General features: G+C 44.1%; 1 protein-coding gene across 1 annotated transcript; it reads right to left on the reverse strand.

Moving 5' to 3' along the window:
- Positions 262-13917, reverse strand: LOC108633323 (zinc finger protein 665-like). The gene is made up of 4 exons (XM_018062982.1): positions 13796-13917; positions 10693-10763; positions 7353-7479; positions 262-5189 (listed from the first exon to the last, which is right to left on the reverse strand). The coding sequence occupies exons 2-4, from the start codon at positions 10747-10749 to the stop codon at positions 2596-2598; spliced, it is 2778 nt and encodes a 925-aa protein (XP_017918471.1). The 5' UTR covers positions 10750-10763; positions 13796-13917; the 3' UTR covers positions 262-2595.

Here is a 15667-nt window from a genome sequence, read left to right on the forward strand (position 1 = left end):
CAGCAAAAAAAAAAAAAACACAAAAAACAAAGGCTCAGCACAACCAAAAAAAAAAAAAAAAGACATTGAATCCTCTGGACTGACCAAAAGAAGCATTAAAATGCCAGTTTCCAACCACACCCCAGCCAAGTTTATGTGCAGAATTCATAGTCTGATTGCTGCAAAAAGAGAAAGGACCCAGCACAATGAAGACTTAGCATGGCCAAAAATAAATTTTAAAGATTTTTAGAGAGAAAAAAACTTTTAATGAGAAATGCATTCTTCTTGATAAAAGTTTCTGTTCCATGCTTATGATGAGAAAGCTTCAAATACTTATATGACGAAAACTTGTTTACATCATAATATATAATACTTAAGCCAATACTTCAATGTAATATTCAAATAATATTTCTAAAAATCAAATATCTTGTCACATAGTAACATAGGTAATTGTGAGAGTCATGTACAGAGTAGAAAGCCATGTACTACCAGGGAATATAGAGAAGTAAAGACACAGCCCAAGCTTAAGGCGTCAAGAAAAGAAGTAAATATCCAAGAAGAAATGCTGTAGGGAAGGTAAGATTACTTCTTGTTGGCTGGATCAGGAAAGACCTTAGAGGGCAGAGGTAGTGAGTTATACCTTAAAAAAACAAGTATAATTTTGGACTGAGAAATAGACACAGGGAGAGAGTACTCTTCAGGATGGAAATGATAAGCAAAAGAGAACAGGAAATTACAGAGCTTGAAAAGAACTTACCCCCAGAACTCTGCAAAGATACAGCTCCTACCCAGCTCTAAAAGGCTAGCAGCCAGGCTTACATTTATCACAAAGGAAACTTGAGAAAATCAACCATACAAAATGATACCGACATTTATGTTCCCCCATTACCATTTCCGGAAAAGGCAATGGCAACCCACTACAGTACTCTTGCCTGGAAAAACCCATGGATGGAGGAGCCTGGTAGGCTGTAGTCCATGGGGTTGCTAAGAGTCAGACACAACTGAGCAACTTCACTTTCACTTCAATTTCAATGGAATGGAATGTCAAATTACTAGATGATCACTTGACGGAAATTAGGCAATTTACTTCTTGTTGAAAATTGTAATATATTTTCTCTCATTTCTTTATTGTCTGTTTCTGAAAGATCTGTCAGTTGTGGACAACAAAGCACACTGTAAAATATGAAATCTTAAGAAGACACTAGAATTTATTTTCACCAAAATTATCAACTTGGCACTATTTATAAATATTTCTATGTGTACTAATTGATTGAACTCAAGTCCTAAAGGAACTGTCTTTCTTTACACTTACAGGGCACCTACTATGTTCCCTGCTATTGTCTACGTGCATTTTAATGTTACAAAAGTCTCAAAATAACCCACTGACTTAAGGCAGGAAAGAAATGTAAATTAAACATTAAATCTGGGTCATAACATGTGGATAGAAAAAGTAATGCTAAGGAAAAACTATTGAAAAAAAGAAAAGAAACAGGATGGCAGGATTTAAGATATTACCACTGAAACATATATATTATCATATGTAAAGGAGCCAGTGGGAGTTTGATATAAGAGCGAGTGCTCTCGGACAATCTGGAGGGATACGATGGTGAGAGAGGTGGGTTCAGGAGGGAGGGGACATATGGATGCCTATGGCCTACTCATGTTGATGTACAGCAAAAACCATCACAATATTGAAAAAAAAAAAAAAAAAATTAAGTGATGGTGTTAGGCCTGAACACAGAATCAAAGCATTCCCACACCTAAAACATTTGTGTAGTTTTCCTCCAGTTTGAATTTTCTGATGGTCAAAAAGTTGATATATTTTACTCTACTTATGTGTAAGTTTTCACTGCGGTATGGATTTTCAGATGATCTGCAACATCATTCCTTGTGATCAAAGGGTTTGCCACATAAATAACATTTATGTGGTTTCTCTGCTACATGATCTGCCTAATGGGCAGTTCATGCTGAACATGCACTAGAAACTCTGCCACATTCATTTCACTTGTATGTTTTTGATACAGTATGAATTCTCTGAATTATAAGGCCTGAACACTGACTAAAGGCTTTGTCACACTCACGACATTTGCACTAAAATGTTTCTCACAACTGTTGCATCTCTAATGTTTCTCTCTAGTATGAATTCTCTGATGGTTTTTAAGTTCGTCATTTCAAGTAAAGCACCGGCCATATACATCTTATTTATTTGGTTCCTCTCCTGTCTGAACTGTCTGATGATGAGTTATGCATGACTGTGCCTAAATGGTTTGTCACAATTTTTATATTTGTAAGGTTCTCTCCAGTATGAATTCTCTGATGAACTGCAAGGTTTGCATTCACACTGAAAGCCCTGCCACATATACCTCATTTATATGGTTTCTCTCCACTATGAACTCTCTGATGAACAGCAAGGTTTCCAGTACAAATAAACACCTTGCCACATACAACACATTAATATGGTTTCTCTCTAGTATGAACTCTCTGATGAACTGCAAGGCTTGAACTTACACTGATAGCCTTGCCACATATACCACAATTATATGGTTTCTCTCCAGTATGAACTCTCTGATGAACTGCAAGGCTTGAACTTTGACTAAAGGGATTGCCACATACTTCTCATTTATATGGTTTCTCTCCAGTATGAAGTCTCTGATGAACTGCAAGGCTTCTAGTTCTACTATATGCCTTGCCACATACATCACATTTATATGGTTTCTTTCCAGTATGAACTCTCCGATGAAAAGCAAGGTTTGCAGTATGACTAAACGCCTTGGCACACACATCACATTTATATGGTTTCTCTCCAGTATGAATTCTCTGATGAAGAGCAAGGCCTGTTGCTTGAATAAAGGCCTTGCCACATACATCACATTTATATGGTTTCTCTCCAGTATGAACTCTCTGATGAACAGCAAGGCTTGAACTTAGACTGAAAGCCTTGCCACATATACCACAATCATATGGTTTCTCTCTAGTATGAACTCTCCGATGAACAACAAGGTGTCCAGTACGACTAAATACCTTGCCACACAGATCACATTTATATGGTTTCTCTCCAGTATGAACTCTCTGATGAAGAGCAAGGCTTGTTGTTTGAATAAAGGCCTTGCCACATACATCACACTTATGTGGTTTCTCTTTAGTATGAACTCTCCGATGAACTGCAAGGTGTCCAGTACGACTAAATGCCTTGGCACACACATCACATTTATATGGTTTTTCTCCAGTATGAACTCTCCGATGAACAGCAAGGCTTGAACTTACACTGAAAGCCTTGCCACATATACCACAATTATATGGTTTCTCTCCAGTATGAACTCTCCGATGAACTGCAAGGCTTGAAGTGTGATTAAAGGCATTGCCACACACTTCACATTTATATGGTTTCTCTCCAGTATGAATTCTCTGATGAACTGCAAGCCTCGTAGTCCTACTAAAGGCCTTGCCACATACATCACATTTATGTGGTTTCTCTCCAGTATGAACTCTCTGATGAACTGCAAGTCTTGTAGTTTGACTGAAGGCCTTGCCACACACACCACATTTACATGGTTTCTCTCTAGTATGAACTCTCCGATGAAAAGCAAGGCTTGAACTTACACTGAAAGCCTTGCCACATATACCACAATTATATGGTTTCTCTCCAGTATGAACTCTCCGATGAACAGCAAGGCTTCCAGTATGACTAAATGCCTTGGCACACATATCACACTTATATGGTTTCTCTCCAGTGTGAACTCTCCGATGAACATTAAGGTGTCCAGTATGACTAAATGCCTTGCCACACACATCACATTTATATGGTTTCTCTCCAGTATGAATTCTCCGATGAACAGCAAGGCCTGTTGTTTGAATAAAGGCCTTGCCACATACATCACATTTATATGGTTTCTCTCCAGTATGAACTCTCCGATGAACAGCAAGTTTGCCGGTATGATTAAATGACTTGCCGCACACATCACATTTATATGGTTTCTCTCCAGTATGAATTCTCTGATGAACAGCAAGGCCTGTTTTTCGAATAAAGGCCTTGCCACATACATCACACTTATATGGTTTCTCTCCAGTATGAACTCTCCGATGAACAGCAAGTTTGCCAGTACGATTAAATGACTTGCCGCACACATCACATTTATACGGTTTCTCTCCTGTATGAACTCTCGAATGAACTGCAAGGCTTGAAATTTCACTAAAGCCTTTGCAACATTCATCACATTTATATGGTTTCTCTCCCTTATGAGTTCTCTGATGAACTTCAAGTTCTGAGTTCTGACTAAAGCATAGGCCACATACATCACATTTATATGGTTTCTTTCCAGTATGAAGTCTCTGATGAACTGCATGGCTTGCATTTTGACTAAAAGCTTTTCCAGAAACATCACATTTAGATGGTTTCACTCCAGTATGAGTTCTCTGATGATTTTCAAGGTGTGTACTTTGTTTAAAGCAGTGACCACACACATCACATTTATATCGTTTCTCTCCAGGATGAATATTCTGATGAACTGCAAGGTTTCCAACTTGAATAAAAGCCTTGTCACCTACATCACATTTATGTGGTTTCTCTCCAGTATGAATTCTCCAGTGAATGGCAAGTTTGGTAGTTTGATCAAAAGCCTTGCTACACACGTCACATTTATATGGATTTCCTCCTGTATGGATTCTTTGATGTCCAGTGAGTTCTGAGTCCTGAAGAAAGGTTATGTCACATTCATTACATTTGTAAGGTCTTTTCTTTTGTGTTTCATGGTCTGGTAACAGTTCTGAAGGATGCATAACAGCATTCTCATCTTTATGACAAAAGCCTTCGCAGACATTACAAGTTCTGTGAGGTGGTAAACCTGAGGCGCTGACGTTTGTCACAACTTGACTACATTCAAAAATTATCCCTTCAGACTGTACCATCTGCAATTCATCCTGAAAGCTTGATCCGTGCCTTTCAAAAGGTCCATTTTCTGCATCACTTCTACTATGATGATCTCTTCCATCAGTGAGATTTTTGTTATAGGATGTAGACATTTCCTTGTCATTTCTTTCATCATATGTCCACAGACAATCAAAGTCATGTATGTTTTCCTGAATCTTCCTGAGGCGAAAATCTTTGATTTCAAGGATTTCAGCTCTTCCAAACATCACTCTTTCAAAAATTTCCCCTTTACCACAGTTTGCCTTGGCCTGTAATTTCTTGACCATATGTATATGAGACATATCTACAAGACATAAAGAACCACAGATATTCTATTAATTACAATTCATAAATAAATTATTTCCTGTTGAACACATGATATTATACCAAAGGTCATATCCATCCTGAAGAGAATTATGAATCTTCGCAATGATGATCTTAAAATGATACAACACTAAAGGAATATAACTCTTTAAAAAAGAGTGATCATAGGTAATTCAAATTAATTTTAGGGTAGTATAGTTTCAAACACAATCAGAAAACATTCATTTTATGCAAACTCACGTCAGTTCACAAAGAAAATGTATTTTCCCAGCATGACCTCAAAGCTCACCCTACTTTGTACTAAACACAATGCTGTCTCATAATTCAGGAGAAACTAATGGTATATTGTACAGACTTTATGCACACTTATACTTATTTAAATGGTAAAGAACATACAGGCCTAGGGAGGTGACTCAGTGGTAAAGAAACTGCCTGCCAATGGAGAAGACATGGCACAGGGGGATATAATCCCTGGATAGGAAAGATCCCCTGGAGCAGGAAATCACAACCCAGTGCACTATTCTTGCCTGAAAAAAATTCCACTGATGGGAAAGCTTGGTGGGCTACAGTTCATGAGATCACAGAGTCAGACAGGACTGAGCAACTGAGCATACAAGCGTCAATCAGGCAATACATGGGAATGGTAAACAAGGCAAAAGAAGCATTCTAATAAATAATGTGAAAAATAAATGAGAGTTAGTAACTGTTCCACAAATACTGTATTGAGAAAATAAAGAATATATATAAGTTGATTGAGAAAATAAAGTATATATATAAGTTGATGAGCCACAGATACTGAGGTTGCATTGTAAAACTACTCAAGCCCGTGTGCCTAGGGACTGTGCTTCACAACAAAAGAAACCACCACAATGAGAAACCGTGCTTCCCGCAACTAGGGAGTAGCCCTCTGTTGTCTCAAATAGACAAAAGACCACACAGCAAAAAAGACCCAATACAAGCCAAAGGAAAAAAAAAGACTTTGCCTTCATCTCTGTGGGTGCTACAGCACCACTGGCGGGTGCTGTACATTTCACATGTCAAAGAACACAGCCGTAAGTTAGGGAGAAGAAAACTCTCCTGTGACAGTTCATAAACATTAAATATTTGTTTTCTCACAGAACTCTCCCACTTGGAGAGTTTCCCAAACACTATGAATGGTGTGGCTTCCTCTCTGTCCTTGTGACCTGTGATCACACTGTGGATACTTTCCCACTCATCTGGATGTTTGATATTAGCACCTCATTCTCCACAATCCAGGGGTCTTCTTCCTTGTGCCACAAGAATGGAGATAACGTTCAGATCAGAAACAGAACTTCCTACTCAGAAGTAATGCCATATACTGTGGCTTCTTCCAGAATCCAACCTGTCTTTTTTAAATAAATGCTTCTGTTATTTTTAATACATTAGGGTACTCATTTCTTCTGGATCAGGTGAGTGTTCCTTGCTGCTTGGTCTTTTCTCCAAGTTCAGCAAGTAGGGGCTACGCTCCAGTTGCAGTGCCCATGTTCCTCACTTGCTGCGGCTTCTCCTGGGTGCACGGGCTTCAGTAGTTGTCCCATGTGGGCTCAGTAGTTGCAGCTTCCAGGCTCTAGAGTGCTGGCTCGTAGTTGAGGTACACAGGTGTAGCTGCTCTGTGACGTGTGGGATCTTCTCAGACCAAGGATCGAACCTGTGTCTCCTGCATTGGCAGGTGTAGAATCCAGCTCTTTTGTCAGCCAAGGAATGCAGACATTATAAACCCACAGAAAAATACTTCTCATTAAATTTACTCTCTGCTGCCTTCTGAATGCACAGGGAACAGTATAATATACAGTACAATATGCAGCAGGTATCCAGTTCCTGTCTAAGAACTACTGAACCAAGAACACAGGGCTAGAAAACAGGCAACTGGAGATTTCACAGTTTGAAATCAGCTTTATAAACACTTGAGCTGTGGAGAAACTCCTTCTGCATCACAACAGTGGGCAGGTCACCTGAAGGAAAGTCAAGTTTAAATGCCTGATGCCAATCAGGAAGCTTTACATGTGTGAGTCAACAAGGTTTTGAACTTAGTCAAGAAAAACAGGGGATCTCAAAAGGTACAGAGGGAACATGCAAAGGTACCCCAGGGCAGATCCACACTTCAGGGGGAAGTGACCCTCACCCACAGACAGCAGGTTCCTGAGAATCTCCACCATCACGTCCTTGTACAAGGTCCTCTGGGCAGGGTCCAGGCATTCCCACTCCTCAGGAGTGAAATCTATGAACACATCCTTGAAGGTCAATTGTGCCTGAAATGAAAACAGATTTCACCAAAGGGCCCTGAGGAGGATTCTTAGTTTCACACAAAATGAGAAGAGGTGAGAGAGGTAAAGCTCAATTCACTTGAAGTAATATACTTTCTGATAGATCCATTAAAAGCTGCTTGAAGCAAACTGTTGGTCTCTAATCTAATATATAATTTCCTCTTTTTCCCTAAGATTATGATATCCTGCAATCAACATGAATTTGTCATGTATGTGGACAACACATGAAAAATACACAAAGTAAAACCAAGACTGGGTTGTCTATGCAGAAGTGTTCCATTCAACACAGTGAGTGATACAGTGTCACTTACTAGATGAGTTACAGCAAGACTGATGTCTTTAGAGACGACAAAGTCCACAGTGACTTTCAAAGAACACACACTGTGATGATGACGACATCATCACACTGACGACAGGTGTTTCAGCACGTCCTACACACTAAGCATTACTCCAAAGACTTCATACGGATGAACTTGTCATCAACATAACAGCATGTTAGAGAAAGATCTGTGTCCACCTTACTGGGGAGAAAACTCTGTCACTCTAAAAAATCGCTCAGATCAAACAGTTAAGAAATGAGGCAACAGCACCTGAGCTCAGGTGGTTGGGAGAGACAAGTGAACCTAAAGAATCAACCAGTTAACTAGCAGAGAAGGAAAGAGCATCCACAGAGAGTTCCCTGAGAATACCTGAAACAAGTTCAAGGAAGCTGAAATACAATAGAACAGCATAAATGGTCACGACACAGGGTCACACCCTCTCCATGGCAACCCTCACAATGTCAATAATCTTACTACAATTTACATCATTCATGTGATGATGTAGAAAAATCAACGCCATGAAATACACTTAAGAGACAACTGAAACTGCTACAAAGCATACACCATTATTTATGAGGATGTTTTTGTAATAAAACCATGGAGTTACATATCCATGCATTCATGCATGCATGTGTAAACACACAATTGATCGAAACAAGAAGAGTTGTCTTTATTTTTTTCTTTCATTCTATCAAAATGCATTCAGCATCAGCTTTGCACCTCAAACTTGAAATACAGCAGTGAACATGATGGAGCTTACAATCTAGCAGCCAGCCAGCCAATTTCATCCACAATTTTAATGTTACTACTGAAATCAGTGCTCTGACACAGGCCTGGTGCTAGGACAAGATTAAACAGAAAGTCTTCACCTACATTGAGAAATCAGATAAGGTCTCTGTGAGGAAGAAACACAGGATTGGCAAGGTGGGAAATGGAAGAGTATTGCAAGCAGAGAGAACAGCCTGCGTGCCTGTTCTGAGGCAGGGAGATATTTACTGAACAGAAAGTCAGCCAGTGTGACTGGGACACAGGGAATGCAGATGGGGTGATGCCAGGTAGAGGTAATTTATGCAAGATCTATGGATTGTGGACTTTATTCCAAAAGCTAATGGAAGTCACTGAAGAATGGCCAGAAGGAAAGTTAGATGCTTAGATTTGTTTTTCAGAGCTCAATCTGCTGTGTGTGGAAGTTGTTCTTTACCTGCTTACTCATGCCAGACTCTTTGCAACCCTGCTGAGGGCAGCTCACCAGCTCCTCTATCCATGGAATTCTCCAGGCAAGAATACTGGAGGGGGTTCCCATTCTCTTCTTTCATTGTTCTTCTTCCTTCAGTAACTTTGTCAACATTCTATTCCTTTTTCAAAGCTTATTTATTTTGCTTATGTTGGGTCTTTGTTGCTGTGAGTGGGCTTTCTCTAGTTGCAGCTGTAGTACACAGGCTTCTCCTTGCAGTGGCTTCCCTTGTTTTGGAGCACAGGCTCTAGAGAGTGCGGGCTTCTGTAGTAATGGCTCCTGGGCTCTAGGGCACAGGCTTAGTAGTTGTGGCCCATGGGCTTAGTTGCTCTGAGGCATCTTCCTGGACCTGGATTGGAATCCGTGCACCCTACATTGGCAGGCACATTCTTAGCCACTGTACTACCAGGGAACTCCTCAACATTATCTTATTCTAGTTCAAAAACTAATAATAATAATAATACAAGCAGAAAATAACATACAGGAGATGTCTTCCAATCTTTATAAAACACCTGTATTTAACAATATGTGGCCCTCCCTAGGGGTAAATGGTTAAGAATCCACTGGGCAATGCAAGAGATGTGGGTGGTTGCCTGGTCTGAGATCCCACTTGCTGAGGGGCAACTAAGCCTGTGAGTCTCAATTCCTGAGCCAGAGCTGTAGAGCCCAGGAGGTGAAACTACTGAAGCCGGTGTGCTCTAGAGCCTGGGCTGCAAGGCAGCAGAAGCCACCCCAGTGAGAAGTGTGCACACTGCATCCAGAGAGTGGCCACCACTCGCCAGAACTAGGGAAACGACACTGAAGCAATGAAGTCAGAGTACAGGAAATAAATATATTTTAAAATTAATAATGTGATTTTTATCCTTAGTTTTAGCTATGTACTTATTAACAAACTCCAAGTTTATTATTTTATTTCATTAGGAAAATACTGAATCAAGATTAGTAAAGTTGGAGAATTCCCTCATGGTCCAGGGGTTAAGATCCCTCACTTCCACGGCACGGTTTCAGGTTCAATCCCTACTCAGCGAACTAAGACCCTGGAAGCTGTATCATGTGGTCAAAAAGAAAGAAAAAAAATTAGTAAGCCTGATTTCACAATTTAAATTAGATGGTGTAGCGAACCACTCTCTAGCCCTGACATCGCTTTCTGAACATAGCATTCCATTCCTTTCCCAAACACTTAAGTTTTCAAGGAGGTGCTCATTTAGTTTTAAATGTGCTATAAAAAGTTATAACTGATTTCCACTCATTGGCCTCTTTTGCAGATTTTCCTGTGTACTGTACATGTTAATACCTGTGGTCCAGGTACAGCTTCTTTACCATGGTTGACTGAGAGCAGACAGCGCATCCAGATGGGCCCTCAACAGTCCGTGTTGCCCAACAGCACTGAGACCCCGTCTCCAACCCGTGGGTGAGAAGCCCTGCCCAGGATGGTGCCCAAGGGAGCCTCCTCACAAGGGCCAGGTCACCAGGCCATAGGGAGACCAGATCTAAGTGGAGTTGACAGGGCCTGAGGGAAGGCCCCAGGCGAGTGTGCATATACAGGAGTCACACAGGACACTCCAGAGTCAGACACGATTAGCGAGTCCTAAGAACAGCATTTCAGGAAGGCAGTGTGAGAATCCATTGAGAATATGACCCTACCTGAGAAAGAGCCATGCCTGACTCCTGTTCTTTCCTCTTCTGGGCCTCTTTGTCCATGAGTCTTCACAGTTCTATCATGAAAGTTGAAAACATGTTGTTTAATGCTTAGAGTCAACACATCCCTCCTTTCCTCATCCCCAACCACACACACAAGGAAGCCCTAACCATGTGGAACAGACAGTCCCCTGTGGTCACTGTCTCAGGAGGGACTCAGCACAGTCAACTCCTGCAGAGAGTCCAACACGGGACTTTACCACAATTTCCTTGGATCACACTCCTCTCCTGGTGAGGCCTCATGCACACAGCAACAGGGGGCACCTCCGCTGACCCCATGATGCCCTTCAGGTCACACAGCAGGCCCTGGTCCAGCCCCACACGGAGCAGAGCACTCTCCCCTCCCCCAGGGCCTGATCTCAGTCTCAGAAGTGGAGGCTAAGAGCCTTCGTGCTCAGTGCAGGATCCAGATCGGAATCATCTGCGCCTCTGTGCACATTCCTGGGGCGAGGCCCCACAAGAGAACCTGAGGAGCCTGTCTGATCGGGGAGAACCGACTAACCAAAGGAATATGTGTATACATACCATACACCCTGTGAGCATGTGACACATGTGTACAGTGTGAAATATTTATCACAATCCACTAATGAACACACCTATCTCCTCCAAATTCCCATGTTCTGTGTTTGGTGAAATCACCAATGACATACTCTCCTGACAAATTCCCAGCATGAAGTAACAGAACAGGATTAACTATAGTCAGCATGCTGCGCATACCTCCCCAGGAAGCACTCATTTTACAACTCAAAGTCTGTACATTTTGACCAATATTTCCCCATCTTCCCCATCTCCCAGCCCCAGATGACCACCATCCTACCCTCTGGTACTAGTGAGTTTCATTTTTTTTAATATTCCATATAATGGAAGGACATATAATACCAGTCTTTCCCTGTCTTAATTCACTTACCATAATATTCTCTACATTCATCCAGCTTATCCCAAGTGAGACAAATCTCCATAATTGTTTACAAGAAAGTCGCTATTGAATGAACGAATCTTTATCCCAAGCTACAAAAAGAATTAAATGTAAAGAAAGCTGAAAGCCAAAAGTAAAACCTACACAAAGAACATGTTGAAAGTTCCTTGAAAAGGCATCATGTAGTAAGTGAATCAGTTCTTGCCCCATTTCTTCTCTCGAATAACCTCTACTCCGCATCAGGAAGAGCCAAGGGGGTGACCCACAGCTGAGAATCAAGTCACTGCCACAGCCCCCACCTCAACTGGCTCTACACATGGCATGCTCTTTTAATACAAATAATTACAAAATACACATGCCTCACAGACAGAAGTTTTGCAATTCTCATTTTGATCTGTATAATTTAAAGAAGATTTGCATTAGATTTTAAAGCCAAGAATCAATGTATAACGACTTAATAATTCTTACCCAGCTGATTCAGCACTCTTCCGGATCTAGTCCCCACCATCACCTGCACACTAGCTGTTTTCACTTCATTTGGTTGATCTGTTTCCCTGCTTCTTTCTACATCTCCCTTTCTCTGCTTGCATCTCTGCTCTCCTGCTGTGCCTGTCCTCCTCTCTACTTCTTCCCTGCCTCCCATCCCGCCTCTCTCTGCCATCTGTTCGCCTTCAAGTTGCTTTCTCTCCAACCTCCCTGGTGATCCTCAATCTCCATGGATTTCTGCTTTTCTTCTTCCACCTCTGCCCTCCCTTCCTCCCAACTCTCTGGCACTCCCAAGTGGCTATGCCTCCCTTCAGCTCGCTTTTTTTCTCAGCTCTTCCAATCACTAGGAGTCCCCGTTCTCTCCCACCAGGATATTGTTGCTCTGATTCCAGCTCTTGTATCCCCTTTGCGGGCTGTGTGAACTGCCTCTCCACTGTCGCCCTCTTTGGGACCCCTGATTTACAGCCCCTCTCCCTTGAAGGCTATAGAAGGGGGCGGTAAAGGATGAGATGGTGAGATACCATCCCTGGACTCAAAAGACATGGATTTGAGAAAACTCTGGGAGACAGAGGGCTTCCAAAGAGTCGGAATGAACAACCACCTCTCCCTATGTTGCTTACCCTTAACTCTACGGAGTCCCTGCTTTGCTCTGAATTTCTCTCCTTTCCCCACTCGCTCCCTTCAACGCTCATTCTCTTTCATGAAGCTGTCTCTTCCAAGTTCCTCACAGTCCTCTTCACTGCCATCGCTTGTCCCACAGGCTTTTCTCAATTTTCCATTTCTCTAGGAGTCGCTGTCTCTGCTTCTTCTGATCCCGCCTTCCGCCCACTATTTACAGGGTAGGAGACTGAATAAGAAAGGCCCTCCAGCAAGAGCCAAACTCCAGCGGGTGGTATTTGGGGCCAAAGTGGGTGTCACGTGGTGGGTGTCACGTGGCTGGTTCAGGTCAACTCTCCCCATCAGGGATCAGGGAAAGGTCACTCTGAAGGGCAGAAGGACCGGCCAGAGAAGACGTGAGGACAGAGGGCTGGGAGAGAGGGGGTCTCAGGAGCGGGGCAGGCTCCCCAGAATCCCAGGACCGGGGAGAGAACGCTGCCCCTCCGGGGACGGGGCAGCCGGCGAGGCCTCCAAGGCCCGAGAAGGAGAGGCTGAAGAAGGTGGAGCGAATAAACCACCTCACCTAATAGAATTGTATGTGGTGCAGAAAGGATAGAGGGATCAGTGAGGTCAGTAAACGGTTTTAAGCCGGGAAAAGGTGCGAAACTCAAGCGTTTCAGTGTTCCAGAAGCAGAAACCGGCTTCAGTGCAGACTTAAACCAAAAGGCAGGCGCCCCTTCGCCGGTGGGGCAAAAGCGGGGATTTAGAGTCAGGCTCAGAGGTTAAAGCGTCTGCCTCCAACGCTGGAGACACGGGTTCGATCCCTGGGTCGGGAAAATCCCCTGGAGAAGGAAATGGTAACCCACTCCAGTATTCTTGCCTGGAGAATGCCATGGACGGAGAAGCCTGGTAGGCTACAGTCCACGGGGTCGCAAAGAGTCGGACACGACTGAGCGACTTCACTTCAGAGTCAGTAGCGACCCTCAGATCCGGGGTACAAGGAAGAGGAGACCGCGAGAGGCAGGTTTGACTCCAAAGACAGAAACTCACCCCGCGCTGGGACCTCCAGTCGCCGCTCTCCGCCTCCGCGTAGGTCACAGTGCGCGCACGCGCAGCAAATAGCTGACCGGCCTGCAGGCGGGGCCAGGCCGTCAGCGGGTGGGTGGTGGAGAGAAGCCGGATCAGCGCAGGGCCTTTGAAAGGTGAGGCGGGAACTCGCTGAGTGGCGGGGCGGGGCGGAGCGTCCCGGCGCGGAGGCGGGGCTCCTCGTTGCGGAGGGACGGGGCTACGCCGCGTGGGGCGGGCGCGTCGGGGCGGGGCGGGCGCGGGCGTCGGGGCGGGCGCGGGGCGGGCGCGGGGCGGGCGCGGGGCGGGCGCGGGGCGGGCGCGGGGCGGGCGCGGGCGTCGGGGCGGGGCGGGCGCGGGCGTCGGGGCGGGGCGGGCGCGTCCCGGGGCGGCAGGGCCGGGGCATTCGGCGCAGCGTAGCGAAGCGTCGCGGCGCAGAGGGCGGAAGTGAAGTGAAGTGGCTCAGTCGTGTCCGACTCTTTGCGACCCCGTGGACTTTAGCCTACCAGGCTCCTCAGTACATGGGATTTTCCAGGCAAGAATACTGGAGTGGGTTGGCATTTCCTTCTTCAGGGGATCTTCCCGACCCAGGAATCGAACCCGTGTCTCCCGCCTTGTAGGCCGGCGCTTTACTGTCTGAGCTACCAGGGGGGCAGAGGAAACTGTAATTCAATACTGTAATCACTGCTAAAGGGGACTGCAGCCAGGGGACTGCTCCTTGGAAGTAAAGTTATGATAGAACTACATGGTGTATTAAAAAGCAGAGGAATGACATTGCCAACAAAGGTCCCTATAGACAAACTATGGTTTTTCCAGTAGTCAGCTAGTTCAGTTCAGTTCAGTCGCTCAGTCGTGTCCGACTCTTTGCACCCCATGAACCGCAGCACGCCAGGCCTCCCTGTCCATCACCAACTCCCGGAGTTCACTCAAACTCACGACCATGGAGTCAGTGATGCCATCCAGCTATCTCATCCTCTGTCATCCCCTTTTCCTCCTGCCCCCAATCCCTCCCAGCATCAGAGTCTTTTCCAATGAGTCAGCTCTTCGCATGAGGTGGCCAAAGCTAGGGATGTGATTAAAAAAGGGATGTGAGAGTCGGTCCATAAAGAAGGCTGAGCATAGAAAAATCGATGCTTTTGGATTGTGGTGCTGGAGATTAGTGTTGAGAGTCCCTTGAAGAGCAAGGAGATCAAAGCAGTCAACCCGAAAGGAAACCAACCATGAATAGTCACTGGAAGGACTGATGCTGGAGCTGAGGCTCCAATACTTTGGCCACATGATGCAAATATCGGACTCACTGGAAAAGACTTCGAGGCTGGGAAAGATTGAAGGCAGGAGGAGAATGGAATGATAGAGGATGAGACAGTTAGATGGCATCACCAACTCGATGGACATGAGTTTGAGCGAACTCTAGGAGATGGTGAAAGACAGGGAAGCTTGGCATCCACGAGGTTGCAGTGAGTCAGTCATGACTGAGCGACTGAAGAACAGCAACAACAACAGCACATCACTGATAGGGCATAGACTGGGAATTTGTGGAGGGTGTGTCTGGTTTTTTCCCAGGGAAACAGGGGGCCTAGTGGGGGTCTCAAATCAGTGATAATGGGGAAGGGTGGCCCTTGGCAGTAACCCTTTTCCTGGAAGTGAAATGGCAGAATTCTTTAATCTTTGCTCTTTTCCATAATTACAGGATCCGAAGTAAGCTTCAACTCTGTCATCAGAAGCTATAATACCAAGAAAAGTCAAAGAAGATAAATACACATGTAATAGTTAAAAATGGAACCTTAGGAATATTAACCCAAAATAATAAAAACAACAAGGAAGGCTTGAGAACCTCGGTGTATGTACCTTAGAACT

Source organism: Capra hircus, chromosome 18 (genome assembly GCF_001704415.2).
Source record: "Capra hircus breed San Clemente chromosome 18, ASM170441v1, whole genome shotgun sequence".
Taxonomy (NCBI): domain Eukaryota; kingdom Metazoa; phylum Chordata; class Mammalia; order Artiodactyla; family Bovidae; genus Capra; species Capra hircus.

Excerpts from the sequence above, each read along its gene's own strand:
- LOC108633323 (XM_018062982.1), bottom strand. The coding sequence starts at position 10,749 with ATGGACAAAGAGGCCCAGAAGAGGAAAGAACAGGAGTCAGGCATGGCT. Across the intron at positions 7,480-10,692 it reads CAGGCATGGCTCTTTCTCAG|GCACAATTGACCTTCAAGGA; the intron begins GTAGGGTCATAT and ends TTTTCATTTCAG. Across the intron at positions 5,190-7,352 it reads CAGGAACCTGCTGTCTGTGG|ATATGTCTCATATACATATG; the intron begins GTGAGGGTCACT and ends TATGTCTTGTAG.